Source organism: Pseudonaja textilis, chromosome 3, assembly GCF_049901715.1.
Source record: "Pseudonaja textilis isolate UNSWEBS1 chromosome 3, rPseTex1.2, whole genome shotgun sequence".
Taxonomy (NCBI): domain Eukaryota; kingdom Metazoa; phylum Chordata; class Lepidosauria; order Squamata; family Elapidae; genus Pseudonaja; species Pseudonaja textilis.
In genome coordinates, this window is record NC_141992.1 from 149,684,235 (window position 1) to 149,703,902 (window position 19,668).

The 19,668-nt window shown below is 35.5% G+C and overlaps 1 protein-coding gene across 1 annotated transcript; it reads right to left on the bottom strand.

Moving 5' to 3' along the window:
- Positions 1–7,899: 7,899 nt before the first annotated feature.
- Positions 7,900–15,289, bottom strand: CIDEA (cell death inducing DFFA like effector a). The gene is made up of 5 exons (XM_026699414.2): positions 15,130–15,289; positions 11,579–11,726; positions 10,958–11,104; positions 10,185–10,369; positions 7,900–8,443 (listed from the first exon to the last, which is right to left on the bottom strand). The coding sequence occupies exons 1-5, from the start codon at positions 15,171–15,173 to the stop codon at positions 8,317–8,319; spliced, it is 651 nt and encodes a 216-aa protein (XP_026555199.1). The 5' UTR covers positions 15,174–15,289; the 3' UTR covers positions 7,900–8,316.
- Positions 15,290–19,668: the final 4,379 nt, after the last annotated feature.

A 19,668-nucleotide genomic window follows, 5' to 3' on the forward strand; every position in this document is an offset into this window, starting at 1 on the left:
TCTGTGCCTGTCCTGTTGGGTTTCAGAACCAAACCAGACAGTTATAGAGATGCAGATGACAGACTCAAGAATTCCTCTGTAGAACTGTATCAGCAGCTCCTCTGATGCACATAGCACATCTCTAGTGATAGGTATTGGGAAGGCAGGGCTATTTGAGTCTTTTCCATGCTAAGGAAAGGAAAACCATAGAAAAATGCACATAGTCCTGAGGACAGAAAAACCAATACCGAAACTGTATTTGAAGTATTACTGAGTACAGCTAACCAGAGAAAAGAATTGAAACCAGTACATTAGTATACTACCAAAGACACAACCCCCTTAGTTGAAATGGTTTGTATGTGCTACCTATAGTACATAAGAAATGAGCAAAGAAACAATAGAAAGTCATGGAAAACTAATGGAGTGCTTTTTGCTGTTCAATCTGTTTTGCAGAATCTTTTCCATACTTCCAGGAAGGTTTTTTTTTTCATATTTAATTTTTTTCCTTTTTTAAAAATCTTTTGAACATTCAATTTTGCCAATTGACTTTATTAGTACTAAAAGGGGCCACATACAACTTTTGAAGCAGTTTTGTACCTCCAATGATTGATGTCTGTGTAACTGCTACTGGTATTGCAGCTCAATTAAACTTACTTCTGTTCCTCTTTTGGATTGCTACATTGCCAAAAAAAAGAAAAGAAAGGAGTGGAACACATAGTTCCCTGGTATCAACAAGAGGAAATGTAGAGTATTCCTACCAACATTATTGAGGAAAAATCTAATGTTTACAATGTATCATTATTGTTTTAACTGGAGGATGGAATCAAAAGGCTTGATGACAAAACAAATATTAATTTTGAAAGGGATAAATCCTTTCATTGTCAGATAAATAGACAGGAGCCAAGGAAATTACAACATGAATTTGTTACCAAATGAAATATGCTGAGACAACTGCTCTGCCTTTTAAAAACTAGCTATTATGCATTCAGAGGATGGCAAAGTTGCCACAAAATAGGGCACAGAAAAGCACTACATAACTTTTAAGCATACATATAACTTGAATCTCTGCTTAGCTGTTTTGTTTTGTTTTAAATCAACCAAGGACACAATTTCTACTGTACTGTCTGCTTTCTACTGTGATGAAAAAAGTCAAAGTTGAATTGAAGGACTTTATTTTGAAGTATATATTTATAATCAGAAATAGAGACTGAGTCCACATGTTGTTTGATTTTTTTCCGATTTGGCTTTCAGTCAAGGCATGTTTATTAATAATAAAATTATTTCTCATAATCATCTCCCTCTGTTGCAACACCTTATGTAACTTAAGAAACTTTTCACTGGTATGATACATGATGTCAAGTCCCATAATTCCCACAAAAATGTTGTCATAATTTCAATCCCAAACTGGAGAGACATAATCTTTAAGTATGTGTGTCGCTGCACTTTAGATTTTTGACTGTTCAAGACAAGTTATGTCTGTAGTGGGGCAATATAATTCCTTACAGTTCCAATTAGGTGGCCATATAAAAATAAGTGGCAATCACACCCTAATAAGCATCTCCTGACTCAAACAAGACTGCTCCATTCTGACAAAAAGACAAAAAGACGTGTCTTTCAGCAGCAAACTAAAAGAGCCTGTTAAAAAGTCCCAAAGGATGAATTGTTATATTCTTGCATCTTATTTATTCAAAAATGTTTTTTTCAGAGATGAAGCTAATTGTTAATGCACAAATGAAAACTGTGTGTGCTGTAATACCATACGCCCCGTGATTTAAAGGCATATGAATGCCAAGAATGCAGAGAGGTCAGGACAGCCTTTCTTTATCCCACCCTAACAGCCCACCCACAAATTAAAAAAATCTGTGTCAAAGTCCATTTATTAAACAATGTGCCCAGAATTTGGGATTGCATTATATGGCTAGTGCACCAGAGAATTAAGAACTTTGAGGAAAGAAAGCAAATGCACAATTGTACTCACTGTGTTGATGACATGTTTTGGCAAAACATTACCATATTCTTTAAAATAAATGAATTCTTCTTTATGCCACTTGTTCTTCTGCAGAATTAAGCAGAGTGAAATATAACATTCTGATACTGAAGAAGGGGAAAACGCCTAGAATTTGCCTATGTGAAGTTGTTTGCCATACATATCCCTAGCTTTTCATAGATTTGTATCTGGATTTAAGGCTACATTTCTATACAGAAATAGAATCTTTCTGATGGGAGATTACACATTTTTAAATCCAACAGTGGCATTGGTTATTTTCCATTTTTTTCTGGGGTTTTGGTGGAACTGGTCCAATTTTTGCTGGGAATTCATGCTGGTGTCAGGATCTTGCCATCTTGAGTCAACTAATTAATTCATCTAATTTAATATTAATGAGACTGATGAATGCTAAGTGAAAACAAAAGAAACTACACAATGAGTTAATTAATGTGTGAACTCTACTGAAGTGTGGTTCTTTGGGTTCTGTCTTAGCATGATGGTGAAGCTAGTCATTGTGATTTATAACATGCTTTGTGGCTTATCATCCCATGTCACGCTGTCCACTGTGACTCCTTCTATAAGATTAAATCAGTCATGCCTGAGTGCAGTATGTGAACTCCACTATTAACTTGCAATAGCTTAGTTTCAGATAAATTTTTCCATCTCGCCCTAAAGATGCTAGACTCTGAACATCCGATTTACTATTAGTTATGGCTTCCCTTATATTCAGGCACACCCAGCAATTATTGTGAACCCAAATAGTCTATTAAACGTCTAGATCTTGAAGGATTGTAAGGCACATGAGTGGATGGATAGATGCAAGTCACATGGCAACTGACTAGGTTTTATTAGATTATGCTCTATAGTTTAACTCAAGGTGGTTAACAAAAGTTAAAACAAAAACATAATAGAAAGAATTAAAATACTGATTAAAATGAACTATAAAGTAAAATGCTGAAATTATCTAATAACGACAAATCTGGTAAAAGAGAAATGATTATACAGATTTCCTTAACGCAGATGGAGAGGGAGCCAAATTTAACTAATGGGGAACTGCATTCCACAGCTTAGATTTACAGGGGTGTCAAACTGGTAGCCTGCGGGCTGGATGTGTCATGCACAAGCCATACCTACCCTAGCTCCATGATGGCAACATGATGCCGCAAGTTTGATACCTGTGACTTAGAAGGAGAGTAGAAGGTGTGACATTTCAGGTGTGACATTAAGTATACTTTGACAGAGGGATGATTTTCAAAAGGGCTTCTCTGCAGATTTCAACAACTGGACAGTTCTGTAATATGAAAGGCAATCCTTTAAATATTCAGACAACTAAACTGTAAGGGAGCTTTTGGGGAAATAACAACAACTTAAAATCTGCCTGGTTTGCAATTAGCTACCAGCATCTTTCAATAGTTATCCTTTGATCCTGTGTCTTGTAGCCATGCCAATTGTAGCTGCATTGAATTGGTGAAGGAGAGTTTATTTATAGTTACTTATATTTTTTATTATTTTGATTTATTTCTATTGTTCAATATTTTATTATTCGATTCCTGAAATTCCCATTGTGCTTGCTTCTTGATTTTAGCTGTCTTGAAGACCTGCCATCAATCTTGAAAGCCTGTTCAAGTTTTCTCTGTCCCATGTATACTAAACAAAATCAACATAGGGTATTTTTTAGCTTCTTTCTCATACTTCCCTCTTTCTCAAGACCATGGGATTGTTTCCATGAACTCCCCAGTAATTGCATATTCATTCATATTACATGCCCAAGACCAAATCCTATATTCCTTTAAACAAATGTGCAGTATCTGAAGTTAATAGAATGCACAGTTGTCAAAACAATATTTTGTATTGGTTCTTATGTCCTCCTTTCCTTTAGTAATATAATATTTGGAGAACTGAATCAGGAATAGTGCATACAGAAATATATCTCAAAGTCATGCAAAATGATTGGAATTACATCTATATAAAGGACAACATTGCAATATGCATTAAACATAAAAGATGAAGAATATTAGATAATGAGAAATAATTAGATTAGAAAATAATTATAAAATTTAAAAAAACTTACTTGAAACAGCTAAATGGGGAGATGTGATTTATATAATTAAGATTCCAACACTTATCTGAAACCTTTCTATCATTAACAGAAACCAGTTAATTATCCCAGAAAAGTCAGAATGCACAATTAACCTTCACTTATATGCCATCTTTAAAATAATTTTATAAATACTTGCCATAAAAAATAGCAGTTCTTCGAAAACTGAAACTAATGTTAAAAGTTTTAATTAGGCTATGGTTTCATTCTCAGAAAGGCAGAAAATCTTTAATGCACTTGTCTACCTAATATTAGGTGAGCCATGATGAATAAGAGTGTACTTGTTCTTAAAATCATCTTTTTTGTAATCTTAAGCAATCAAATAAAAAAAAAATAGCATGTTGCGAGAAAGAACAGGATTAGAAGGGAAAATCAATTTTTCCAAGACTTAGGAAAATTGAAGGTAACGAAAAGGAGGCAACTAGAAGACTTATATGGTGGCTTATATTACCACCATGACACAACTATAAGCTTAAAAAACTGAAAGTAGTAGTTATTAACAGTCAATCATATTACTGAGAGAAGGCAGTCCCATAGATATCAGGTACCATGAAGGACTGTAGAAGTGACAATCAACATCTTGAATGGCATCCAGAAGCCAACTGGGAATTAGTACACCTCTCTAAATGGAGTGTATGGGTATGTCTACATTGTTGTGGTTGCTGGCAACCAGTGGAGACAGCAGAGGTATCAGACAGTGAGGACAAAAGGGAACCAGTCAGAGACTCTGGAGGGGACTTGGACGAGGGTCCTGCATCCAATGCAGGGATGGGGCCAGGACCATCTGGGAGTGGGGTGCTGCTTTTGGAGCCTTCAGAGTCTGGCAGCAGCGAAGCAGAGAACCCCAAGGAGTCTGTTCCCAGTGTGCGTGTACGCAGAGCTGCTAGAAGGTGAGAGCAGCTGAAACAGAGGGGGTGACTCCGGAGTAAGGCTGGGAGGTGATTGCCCCTCCCATAAGAGTTAAAAGTCAGACCTCAATGACAAAAAGCTTTGCAGGAAGCAAAGCAGTTCAGTAATTTCCAAGTCCTTCTTGAAGCTCTGTACTCTGGTTGGTTTTTTCTGGGTTTTTGGGTTGGTTTATGTTATAATTATTGGACTTCTATTTTTTGGCAGCATTCTACAGCACTGAAAAGTGTGCTCTTATCTGGAGGAACTGTGTATAATTAATTTTTGGCTGGGAATTCAAGTAATTCCAGGCGTTGCATTAAAATAGGTTTTCCTTTTAAAATAAGTTTCTGTTTCATTAAGTTTGATGAAGCCTGGGTAAAAACATACATGGATATGTCAAGGTTCACCCATAAATATTCAAGCCACCAGATATGGATTAGCCTTAGCTTCTGAATGCCGAATTCTGAATTCAGAGGAAGCCCCATATTGAAAGTGACTGAATGATTGAACAACTGACTAGAGGTGGGAAATGACCCTTGTTTTTTGGAAGGTAAATAAACATTTGGTTTGAACCATGATGTATGTCATACATGTTGGCCAGACATGATTTTGAGAAGTGTGGGAGTTTTCTGCATTTACTTACCCTGCATCAGGATTTATACTAGTTTCATGTTGTTTAATGTTGTCAAAAATCAAGAAATTGCATTACTCATAGTCATCAACCATAGTCATAGAGAAATTCAGAGGCTACAAAAAGAAGAGGCTTGGGATTGCAGTACAGTGTTGGGTCTCAGGTTACCCAACCAAGGGAGGAAACTTATTTTAGATGTGCCAGAAATGATGTATTGTGCAGAATTATTGCCTTAATTTGTTGTTAAAATATTTGTGTTGGAACTACAGAACACACCTTCAGTTCAGTTGGGGGTGGTGGTTGTGGAATGAAGTAAATTCTGTTGAAGTTGTGTAACTGTTACTTCGTTTCATGGAGCAGACGAACTACAGAAGAGTTATAATTATATGTAGTGCCCATTTGTTATCTAAAACTGTGTAGTTTCAAATAAATGCATGTTCTCATGAACAGATTAATGCATGACAATGCAGAGATTGAATATTAAAATTGTTTCAATTTAATTTCACATGTTTTTTTACTGGATAAGGAAACTGGGCTGAAGACTGCAAATAAATACAAAAGGCAGACAGCTGATAAATTTCATTGTTTCAGCATACTTCTATTTTCCATTATTCTATTTCCATTAGCTGTCAACAGCATGTAAGATATTTACAGATTTCACTTTGCATTGTCTTTTCAAATAAATATATTTTACAAAGAAATAATAGCAATCATACCTGTATCTGTATCAATTGAAAACCTCAGTAAACCATCCCCTTACACTCAAACTGTCATTTTAGATGAAGTGAATTTTTTTCAAAAACCTTTGTTCATTTGAGTTATGTTGGGAAGGATTTAAGTCACTGCAAGATGAAGAACTGGACCATTATTAAACTTGATTCATTTAAGCTAACCCATAGTTTGTCCAAGCTGCTCAACACATCAGTTGCTAACAGTGATTTTACAAACCACAAAGACTGAGTTCATACATTGTCTGAAGCCCCAAATAAGCAAACCACACCAATAGGTCTTACATAGGATACAATGTAAGCCATTGAAAGAGTTTGGTTTAGGCAGTCCTGTGCGATTTAGGCTTAATATGTTGTTTAGAACTAGTCATCTATGTTGTGAAGCAAAGCATAATAGCGATCACTTAATACTTAGACTTACTTATATATAACTTCACAGCCCTTTCTAAGCTGCTTACAGAGTCAGCATATAGCTCCCAACAATCTGGGTTCTCATTTTACCGACCTTGGAAGGATGGAGGGCTGAGTCAGGGAAGAATCAAACTACTGGAAGTCAGCAAAATTAGCCTGCAATACTCCTTTCTAACCACTGTGCCACCACCACTCTTCAACCTTTCTAATTTTTTTTACTCTGGAGGAACACTTCAAGTAATTTTCAGGTCTTGAGGAACCCTGCATAAAATACCAAGCTAGCATTGTACAGTATATGATATTCAAACATGTTTTGCCCCAAGTCATGACCTCTCATATAATCCCACTTGAGCAAGTCTAGCCTAGTCAATATGAACACTCAACCCCCATCTCATAGCAGTCATGAAGCTTTTATTTTTCTTTGCAGGATTAAGGGACCTTCTTCCTTTTGTTATATTATCAGTAGAAAGTGACAAACTACTGGGTGCTTTTTTAATTTATGGAAGTCACTACTTTTGCAATTCAATCCTATTCTTGGAAATCTGGATTAACTCTGGATATGCAGGTTTGAGAAAGTCCTGTTGGTATGATGTGCTCACCATTAAGCACGTAGCTTTTACCCCCATAGGATCATTACATCCAAATCTCTTGACTCAGGTTTTTCTAGCTGTTTCTTTAAAAAAAAACTTGCTTCAGGTACCTTACATTCATTCAGGTACAGCAACTTCCTATCAATTGAAATAATTATTTTGTATAGATGTTTTGGAGCTTCCCATGCTCCTTGAACCAGGATAGTAATTGTACTTTTGTTTAAGAAGGGAACAATAGGATGAAAATGGAATGTTCTCACTCTGTGCTTTACCATGCAACTCAGTAAGGGGGAGAAAGGGAAAACATTTGATATTTTCTGTCAAGTGAAATAATATCAGTCCATTGTTAGTCTAGCAGTTTTGAAGCCAAGGCTTGTCCTGATGCTGATAAGCAGCCTGGGAAGACTGCATAAGGATGACAGAGAGGCTATGTCTCAGCACAAATGTTAGACTCAGCTTTAACCATTAAGTCAAATCCACATAGACAACTTTTTTTTGTTGGCAAAATCAGCTTTCTTCAGTAATAGTGACCAGAGTTTGAACAACTAAGATTAAAAACTAAGAGGCGATTCCTGAAAAATAAGACATTTTTAATACTGAGATGTGACATTTATTTATAGATTAGCAACAATGAGGAAGTTTTAAATAGACATGAGATTAATGTTGAATTTCTCTGAGGTTTAATATGACTGTTCACATAGTAATCAAAGAAAGTTCTTAGTACATGTCATGTTTTGCTGTGTGAAGAACTTTCTACTGGAAGTTGACAGCGGAAGAGTTCTTCAACTTAAATAATTTAGTACATTAAAAAGATTCCGACCATATTTACAATTATGACATCATTATCTTAAATAAAAGCTTAAACATTAAAGTATATTTATGTACTCAGCTAAACTTGAGATATTTAATATATTAAGGTGTAACTCAATCAATCTCTCCTTCCCAAAACCCGATTTACAGTGTTAGCTGGACAGGCAAGCATTAAAAAGGCTCTTATATTTGCTTTAGTGTTTGGCCTCCGTAAGCAGACCATCTTCATAATCACCCATTACTTCTAGTATGTATGTTCCGGTATGGAGAAGAAGTTGCCCTGTTACTTGGGCAATCTGTGACAGAAAACGAAGCATCCTCCTATGAAGAAGATAACATTTGGCTTAGTCCACTTGACCAAATGAATGATAATCAGAGCATGGATTACAGCAATGCATTATCTGATAAAGATGGTTCAGTTTATACAAAGTAATACTATTGTAATTAGCATTTTTTACTGTCCTTTTCAGTTATAGTCAATTTCAAAATGCTATTGCCCTCAATTGCCAGAGAGCTTGGTAAAAGCTCATAATGGAAGCACTTCCTTTTCTAAGACTGCCCTCTTAAGTCATCTGCAACCGACTATAGAAACCTACGTCAAAAATGTAAGGCGGTCTGCTTTTGTCATGGCTATTTGGTACACTAAGGAGACTTGCCTGAAACTAGCAATATCCTTTTAACAAAGGCTTGATTAATGCTGCATCTTCAATCTTGCTGTAATAATTTTTCTGTATTTAGTACAATGCATAAAATAGTCACAAGATCAGTTGTTGTTTTTTAATACCAAGTTTCTATTACATTTGAATATTTAATATTTTAAGAAAAAAATCCTGGCATTTTTTTTTTTGGCAACCAAGGTATTATTACTGATAGGCCCTAGTAAATATATATTATTTCAAAATTGGATTGCTCCTTGAATTATTAATATTCTATAAATAAGACCAGGAACCCATCTTTAATAATTCCAAAACAACTTTTTCTTTTCACCTTTAAAAGACTTTGTCTTATTTTCACCATTGAAATACATCTGTACTAGATCTACAGTAATATTTTTAGATGTAAAAATATTAACATGTAAGCTACAACTTCCGTTTTATTTAGTGAAATGTATTCCTGTTTCCATTAAATAACAGTTACATATTAAGTTCTTATATGAAAAACTGTAGGTACTATTACCATCTAGTGCCTCAATATCCAAAACTTATCCACACAGCAGATAATTTTATTATTTGTATAGAAAGAATTAAGGGAGAATAGGCTGGAACTAATTTTTGATATTATATAGAATTAGGCAGGTCTAAATTTAATAAATTATGTTTTCAATACTTACTTTAAACAAAGGCAAGTATGGGATTACTTTTCAATAAACTGAACATTATCAGAATTATTTCTATCTTCAATTTTTATTCTTCCTGCTTCATTATAAATGTCTAATATTGCTCAACTAAAGTATGGAAATAAATAAGCCAGTGATTCTTCTTGAGTTTACATTTCTTCTGAGGTTTCAGTGATACTTCTTGAGATCTCATTCCATTTCTTACCTTACATTCTACACTTCCTCTAAAAAGTTAAAGACACCCTATCTAAATTCATAAATCACTGTCACCTTATAATCAACCCTTGAAATAGGTTAGACTGAGAGATAAGTCATAGAATGGCCTTCATGGTTTATGGGGGTGAGCATCTACCTTGATCCCTCCAATTCAGTGAAATGTGCTCATTTTTATTTGTGGTCTTTCATAGGCACGTTTGCCTGATAGGCTTCTAATCCAGGAGGGCTGCTCTTATGAACTTTGACCTGCCTAAGTAATAAAAATACAAGGCTACACTTTGCCCTAGTTTAGTTGTAAGAACTCAATGCCTTAAGATAAGCTCTTCTTAAAAGCAAAAAGTAGAATATGCTATATTTCTGATTACATAAGCTAGTAGAAGTTTTGTTAGAACATCTATGATCATTTTGTTCCATATACAACACTAGAAATGTATACTTGTAAATGTATAAACGTATACTAGCGTTGCTTTGTGATGAGAAAGGTGGCAAACAAATTTAATAAATACTTACCTTAGAATACTTTTTGCTCCCGTACACTTGATGTCATAGGACACAGAATAGATTTCGTAGAAGGTAGCTTTAACATTCAAACAACCAATGAAGTCCTTCGGATTTAGTTTGTACAAATCCAAAGTGAAATTTGCTACTCCCATTTTCTTTGGTTGCTGTATTGTTGCAATACCATAATTTAATCCCTGCATCAAGATGCAGAAAAATATGCATTAAATACTAGACTACTTACCCAAACATTTGCATACCCATTAGACTATACTGAAAGTATGGGACAAGTCTGTGTTTTTTTCCTTCTTTTAACTTGGAGATATGGATGTGGATTTCACCTTTCCTTCAAAAACAGAAGACTGATTCATAATTATTTATCCCCTAACTACAATAACCCAGTGAATTAGGTTATAATATTAGACAATGGCAGACCAGTATCAACACCATCATAAGAATAAGGGTTAAGTTTACTAATTTTTTTCTTCTACTAAAAACAAGACTGAAACCTCATGAATTAGTTACCATTTCTGTAATAATACACTATTATGTTTAGAATAGATGTATTTGTTAAGGCATGTTTTAATATATTAAAATTTCTGATATCAACAGATTAAACTATAGCAAATATATGCAAACATTTACAAGTGTACATTCAGGCAATTCTCCCCATTCTCCTCACTCAATGAAATTTGCAGTACAGCTTCAGAGACGCATGCAGAAGAAGATAAATATAACCATGCTAGTTGGTGGTTGGAATGGACTACCTTAGAACAAACACTTACTGGCTTCCATTTCTGTCCCTTCTCCAAAAGCATGAGTTGTGTATTATCTCCTAGTGAATGGAAGAAGTCTTCAGTATCCACCACCGTTCCATCTTCCTCTAGAACCAGTGTTATCAATCCAGCAGTTATAACGAAAGCATCCAAGGTCTACAGATGAAGGAATTACAAGAAAGCTTAATTTTAAATGCCCTTTTATGAAAGTTATCATAAGTCAGGTGGGAATCATTTCTGATTTACTGCAAGTGAATCTTTCCTGTAAAGTAGAAGCCGCACTTCACCATCTACCAGAAAGTTAAAATAAATATCTTAATTCTTCCTGACAGTATATTCAGGAACATGTAGTATAGGTACTGTAGGCTATCTAGAGAATATAAACAGAAACTATTGCACACATTTGGATCATTAACATAAACTTTGTTTAAAAAAATTATTAAACATAACAACTAGAAAAAATTGAACGTAGTGGAGTTGTTTTGAGATAACTTTTGGTCATAATTCTAGTGAAATATAACAGAATATAGATCTTATATACATTTGTACACATATAACAAACTTTTAATGGAGCTGGAATAAGAATACTTAATAGGGATGATTGGCAGCCTTATGTTTAGAGAGTCCAACCTTGTTGATAAGATCCTGTAAACTGCTTGCCACAACTCCTCTCCGGCTGCTTCTGTCATGGTTACAAATACGAAAAGGCCGAGGTGCACATGGAAGCAGGGCTTGTCTGGTTACTGATCCCACCGATGTTCCCACTGATACTAGGGATCTGAAACAAAAATACAGTACTTTTTTTACTCAATGTAAAAAATTTCCACTGACTGTGGAAATTTCAATTTTAAAAGTTTCAAGTAGCAGCCTTTACCAATCTTGAACCAATGATATATTGTAATTCCTAGTGCTGGAGTTCTTACCCAGCAAGAACCAGCCAGGCTAACTTGGAATCCTGGGAGTTGTATTCCAGAAAATACTTTCTTATATTCCAGAAATGTTTGAAGAAAAACAGGCTGTAGTTTTCCAAAATTACTGCTAAATCTATTGCTAAAAGTGTGGCTCATTCCTCAAACTGCTTGATGAATTAGAAGACCAGAAGCATGTGGCATATGCTTTTTAGTTTTCAAGGATATATTTCAAAAATTTTTATTTTAGGCCCACCCTTCAAGGAGCCACAAAAGCCAAGGACAATCATTGTCTGAAAGTCCTAACCTGAATTCCTATTCCACTTTTTATAGAGGAAATGAAGGCAACTGATCCAGCTAACAAGTTTATTCATTTTATTCTAACTATTTTTTTTTCCAGATTCCTTAAAGATAAATCTAATTTGGGGGAGTTTCTATGTTAGAATTACATCTTTGGAATAGTAATATCTGGAACCCTTGCCAACTTAGTTATGATGACCCAGCAGCTGAGGAACCAAAGATCTGAGGCCATACTATATTTCTCCAACCTAGCTTTAGTGTCCAGTTAAAACAAGTGGACTGTAACTATAACTAATACCTGTACATTATAGGATTTTTATTTTGGACATAAAACTTCAGCAGGATCTCTCTACAAAATATATATAACTTGAGCTAAAATTAGAAAATTCACCTATTTTTTTATCAGCAACCTGTCAAATAGTTTAATGGATGAAGCTAACATTAAGTACCACCAGCAATAGTTTTATTTTCTAATGCAGGAGCAGGGAATTAACATACCAAATGCACACACCCTCAATTCTTAGTAGATTTGAAGGACATAGCAACAATGATATTAAATCCAGTTGCAGATTGCCAAAACTGGTAACTTTTGCAGGAGTTTTTACTAGGACACTTAAAGAAAAAATGTTCTACTATTTCAAGTTTACAGGAAACCCTAACACTCTAAAAGGGGTAACAAAAACAAAGTTCAGATATCTTAAAAAGAATCCCAAAAGAACACTGCTTCCATTTTCAGGAAACTACCTCCCATCCACCTAAAATGTCTGTCAATCGTTAGAAGACTATCAGAGGAGAGTTGAGCTATTATATGTAGGAAGTTGACCAACTGGTTACATTAACTAATATAATTCTTACAGTAAGATACAGCTTAAGTTATCCACTTAATTTGGATCTGGTTAATTTAGAATTTAGCCCAACATATTTGGAAAGATCTTGGTTAGAGAGGGTTGGTTTTAATCTTCACTTGATTGCCAGTGAGGACCTAGCCAAAATTTCACTAGGTACGGGTGTTTCTTCAGACAAACCTGATGCCAATTACAGCAAAAAAAAATCAAGTCAGAGGAATATATCTTTTGATAGCTCACCCGTGACTTTATCAATGATGAAATATAGATTTAAACATTCTTCCTTATATTGCCCCATATTCCTTAAGCCTCTTAATAACACCATGTCTATTTAGTCCAAAGCAAATCTGCAGCAATGTGGGAAATTACTAAGAGGCAAGCTACCATATATCACTAAAACTGCATCCCTGTTAAAGAAATGTTATCAACAACCTATTTGCCCAAATTTCCTCTGAGTTCTAGCTGCTGTTGCTTTTAACATTTGTTCTGTAATAAGAAAAAAAAGAACCTCATCACCAGTTGACCCAATACCATAGGCTCAAAACTCAGTCACAGTTTATTAGAGTAAAATGGCACCAAATTGCATTACTAGCTTACAAAATAGTAGTTTGCGCAAATTTCACTGTCGTCCTAAGTACAAAGGCTGTCTATTTGAGTTATGTGACATTTGTCTTCAGAAAGGCTTTAAGTCCCTGAAGGCCTTATGTAAAAACTGTAATTCATGGACCAGATTAAACTGTAGCAAAGGTTTTCAATAGAAAAAATGTTAAATAGGTATAAAATCGTATTTGATTAAAGCTTACAACATGATATCCAATCTTCAACTGAATGAATCAACTTTAAGTGAAGCTTTTAAAAAGTTTTTAGAAGTCAACACTAGTGATGCTTGTTTGGTATAGTACAGAGCCCTTATGACCATAATTGAGCCTTGATAGTCATAATATGGGTCATCAACCTTTTTTGCAGTGGTCATTAAACAAGCCCAGTTTGTTATGGGCATTCCCCCCCAACTAGAAATATACTTGTTTCCAAGGGAAAAACATTGGCAAATTGCAGTCACATGACTACAAGAAGGGGGGTGCCTGGACATAAGTTAGGAACAGAGTGGTAAATACCTGTTGGGGATGGTGGTATTATAACTTAAATGGTTGCTAACAACTGATTGTAAATAGAGGACTACCTATAGTGCTTTCATTGTTCTCAGCAAGTCTAGTCCAATGTATGCTTGTCCAACACACCAGTCTTATTTTTCTTACCCTTCAACCCCCCACACCTTTTCTCAGATGCATTTTTTCCTTGTGTTTTTAGTCTTTTCATCGAAAGTGGTTGATTAACACTTGACCTAGTTTGTTGGATTAACAAAACTGCCTGGGTTCCTACAACAAATTGGCTTGTACCCTAACTTTGTCCACTGCTTTGGTTTATACTAAATGGCTTAATAGTTAAAAACTGTAAAAATATTTGGCTCAGAATCCCATTCCAATAAAGAAAAAAAAGGCTTCCCAAATATACCATGCTTTCCAGCTTATGGCAACAACTGGGCAGGTTTTTTTGGAATACAGATGAAACTGCAATTTTACGATGCCACTGCAACAAGCCATTTTACTTTAGCAATGCCTTGTAAGTATAAAGAAGTGAAGCGCTACAAGCAGCCTACTCCTCTTTTTCACAATGTAAAAAGTAGGCAAAAGAGAGGCACAGGGAGGAAGGTAGCTTTCCTTTCCTCCCAGGAGTTGAGCTCCTCTTAGGGCGACGGCAACCTGAGGCTCCCCACCGTTCGCTTCTCTATTAACTTAGCTAAGGGGGCGGCGGCGGCGAAGCTACAAGAGGAACGGGAACCGGAAAGCACCTAGTTAAGAGGACCAACAGTTGGTGGTCCGCGCCGAGTCCGGACTGAGGACCAAATGTGCAGTCATGGCTGAGTCAGGGGGAGGCAACAGAGGAATGCGAGAAAAAGGCGCTTCCCTTCCTAGAAAATTCAACGCTGCGGGAAGGTGACCGGTGGGGCGAGTTCACCGGGCGGTGAAACAAAACCCGACAGGTTGCCTTGGTAACTAAGATACCGCGCGTTCACACACACGCGTTCCGCAAACGGGCTGGTTGCCGGTTTACGTTGTAGCGTACTTACCGCAACAAAACCGCCGCATAGTCACGAGCGCTTTCCACAGCCATCGTCGGCTACTCTTCCTCCTCGCCTATGGGCCCCTCCGCTGCTCCTTATGAGCAAGGGCGCCCCGCCCTCCTTGTCCTTTAAGCAGCAGAACCGCCCATTGATCAGAGACGAAAGAGGGGAGAGAAATCCAGCACGCAAAAAGGAAATGATTTCAGACTGTGCTTATCTTCGTTTGGGTGGCGCCCGATGCTTTTTTTTTTTTTTTTGGCACAAGGCCGATTGGGTCTTTTTGCAGTCCATGATCTATAAATTTATAATGTGAAGGCATTTCCCTTCTCGTTTCTGTTCACCTTTTATAGCTGTATAATACTACAAGAAATAGCATGGCTTTACTCTAATCCATTTTTCACAATTCCGTATTTACTTTTCCAGGGAAGGCGTTGTATCTGATTCTTGATTCTAGGAAACAAAAATCTTGACCACTATTCATATTCTTAGATACTTAAAAATGAACAAGGAAACTGTTCAGGAAACTGAACGAGAGTTTCAACCTGGAAGTAAGGAGAAATTTTCTGACAAAGCAATCAACCAATGGAACAGATTGCCTTCAGAAGTTGTGGGAGCTTCATCATTGGAGGCTTTCAAGAAGAGACTGGACTGCCAACTGTCAGAATGTAGGGTCTCCTGCTTGGGTGGGTCGCATTGATGTTAGACTAGATGACCTACAAGGTCCCTTCCAACTCTGATAATCTATAATCTAATCTATCATTCCCTCGCCCTTTCCCTTTGCCTTTTACACATAACCAACTCTTTCAAACCAGGTTTGGAAGAATTTGGTTTGTTCTGTCACTCGCTACTCGGAATCCATAAGAGATCCTTATATAGACATCTGATCCAATTATTATTGACACATAATGGCAACAGTTGTCCAAATATTCAGGCAAAAGTTACTGCCTTCCAGATCGGCTTGGATATGCCAGGTTTTCTACTGTTAAGTGAATTATAGCTCCCCTTCCTCAGGCTGCACATTTAACATATTAATGAGTTTCTTGAACTATGATACACAGAGCAGACACAAAATTCATATATGACCTGAGTAGCATTTAGAATTGTTCTCATGCTCTTATACTATTGTTTTTGCTGTATAAAATTGCACAAACTGTTTCACAGTAGCATTGCACTGCAAACTTAGTTTATGATAAGCTCAAACATCTAGAGGACATTGTACTTCCTGTGTTACTTTCTTCCACATTTACCCAGAGCTGTTAATAGTTATTCAATCAATCTGGATCTGTCAAAGAACAGGATCAACTGAGTCACATTTGCTCTTGTGAACAAAATTTTGAGACTGTCAAATGCTTTGCTGAAAATTATATATACTATATTCATAAATCTCCACCCTTCAGACATTCTTGACTAATGCAGGGGAATAAAAATTTGAGGAAAGTACCTATGTACCTACGCTATCCTTACATCCTTTTGACCCTTCAACTTTGCTTATTTTTCTTTCCAACCTTTCAGAAGGTCTGGAGAGAAGATACTCAATTTCACTTGTATATCACTATAGCTTTCCATGAAGTTTAGGATGTTAGAAGTCCTAGCATGCTGGACAGTTTAAGGCAAGTTTTAATAAAGCCAAAATAGAGGCATGGAATCAGTCAGAACTAGGGGAAAGTGAAGTAATCCTATTTCCTGAACACACTATGATTTATCAAACTAAACTATAAAAGTTGATTTTGCAAGACTTATATTTGATAAATCCATGTAGTTCTTATTTATTAATGCATTTTAAAAATATGCCAAGTTTCCAATACTTCATTATAAGAAGTATAAGTATAATAATTCTGATAAAGTATCACAGAAGTTAGCCTTGATAAATAAATAAAGGGTTATCTAAATTTCTCCTGATCTATTTCAGATAGACAGAAAAGGATTGTAATCTATTTTTTCAATTTGTATGGATGCCCACTTCCATGTGATTTTGGGTGGTGTACAAGAATTAGAAACAAATATAAGCAATTGACATTGTGATAGTAAACATAATGGTAAAAAAAAAAATCTGCAGGAGACAAATATACTTAAACATCCAGATAATCTCAGACGTGATTGTAAAATATTTAATATTGTTTCTATTTTCCCACTTGCAGTTCTACTGGGAAGAAATGATGGTGCTATAGAACAGGGGTTCCCAACCTGGGGTGCTCGCACCCCCTGGGGGTGCGAGATGATATTCCAGGGGGTATGAGAAAAGTCCAGGTAAATAATAGGATATTGGCTATATGTTGGCATTTTTATTTTTTATTTATTTCAGGGGGTGCAAAGTTCGAGTGAAATTTCTTTAGGAGTGCAGGGTGAAAAAAAGGTTGGGAACCACTGCTATAGAAGCTTAGTAGTTCTGCTTGTGTTATAGAATATAGGTTTGCCTCAACCTAGGCTAGTGTTTTCCAAAGATGACAATTTGGTTAATCGTGGCTAAGCTATACAATACATATCTTATAGCTGCCCTTTCTTCTTTAGGATGAAATACATGTTGGCCATATCCTTATCTTAATTTCTAATGCTCTTTCTACTCTTACTTCTTTCTTTAGAAAAAATATTGTACTGTATGCTGTTGAGTTTTTTTTCTATTACATTTTTGTGAGGCAAGATTCTTCTGAACAAAGGTTCTGAGGAAAATGGGTAAGTTCCTATATACATCTAGACCAGACATCTATATAATTCCTCTCAAGTTAAAAAAAAAAACAGAAAAAGAGTTGGATAATACACATTTGCCTCTTGGTTTTATTGGAAAACGAAGCTGTTTTGACAAACATACATTAATAAAAATTCTAGGTATCATGTAGTTCTTTATCCATTGGAAACAACTTTTAATCTACTGAATAATAATTACACATTATTCCTCATAGCCCCCTATGAGGTAGAAATGTCCAGATTAATAGCAGACAACCAGTAATACAGAATTTGAACAAGAACATAACATCAAATTGCTCGTAAGGTATATATATATGTGTTTCAGAGTGCTTGCAATAAAGATGCATAAGAACTCATGACTGTACAGCTCTTGAATACCTTATACATGCAAAATATTCAATAGGTCACCGTACCACCTTGATAGCCAAGTAATTTCTGTTGTATTTTTCTACCTAAAAGCTTTTCTGTAAAGTACAGGTAGGCACACTTTTTTTCAAGGATTCTACATTTACTCAGGGATAAACAGTAGGAGGCTATGACAAGAACTCAAAGTGGGTAAGGATATCCACTTTTTTCACATACTGTAACCTTTTTTGGAGATTTTTCTTCCCAGACATCTGATCTGATCCATTGCACAAAAAATGGAAATTAGCCTACGAGCCTTAGGTTATCTGCTCTGTTATAAAGCATATATAGGAAAATAATGACTAAGAGATTAACTTCCTAGAAACTAATGAAAAATGGAAAATGAAGGGTAGGAAAATTAAGAAGACTAAATGTGAAATTCTTATTTGATGCCTTCATATATATATCAGTTTTTTAAAAAATGCATCTCTGGTACATTGGTAAATTAATATTGTTCACCCGAATTTGCTTCAGACAAATTACTCCTTCAGATTGTTATGGACTTTAATATTAGCTTCCGTGAAGAACAATTCACAACCAGGTATGTTCCTTTTGATCTACAGAATGGGAACAAAAACCTAGTTTCCATGATTTCTATTCAGATTGCTACCTACAAGATCACTTTTTAAAGGGATTAATGGGACAGTTAATATGGATCATAGTCAAGTCTAAATCTGGTGCCTATATTCTAGCAATGCATAAAGTTTAGTGAATTAGTCTTCAGTAATTACTGATACAACAAAGGCATGTATTATTGTACCCTATAATTATTATTAAGTGTTGTACCTTATGATTTTTGACTCTTGACGAATGTATCTTTTATGTATACTGAGAGCATTTGCACCAAGACTTGTGTGCAAAATCTTGTGTGTCCAATCACACTTGGCCAATAAAAGAATTCTAATTCTAATTCTATCTTTTTTCACATTTAAAATATTTTCCTCATCACATTTGTAACTAAAGAAAAAATGGGCATATAGCTTCAGATCACATTTTGTATCTTCTTAACTCAAGCAACATACACAAAAGTTCAGATATAGCATAACATACAGTTTAGTCCTATGTTACTAAGAGCAAATTCTGTTTGAATTTTGTGCCCGCCACTAATTTACTCATTAAAATAATCCACTTATGTTTTGTTACATAAGGGGAATATTGGAAGAATGTCTTTGTATAAGGTTTGCAAGTGATATTGAGGAAGTGCTTTTGAACATTCTGAAGTGCTATAGAAGTGCTATTGTAAAATCAAAAGTGCATAAAAGTGCATGCACTATCATTTTTAAACATTTATGTGACAGCAGTTTATCATATGTTATGATCCTGTCCTAATCTCTTATTAATATATCACTTCATGTTTCAGTTCATTTAATGTTCCAGTTATTAAGTTTGTCTGATTTTTAATTGTATCTTGATGACTGCAGACAGAAAGAAATTAAGTGGCAGGAATTTTCTGTTCAT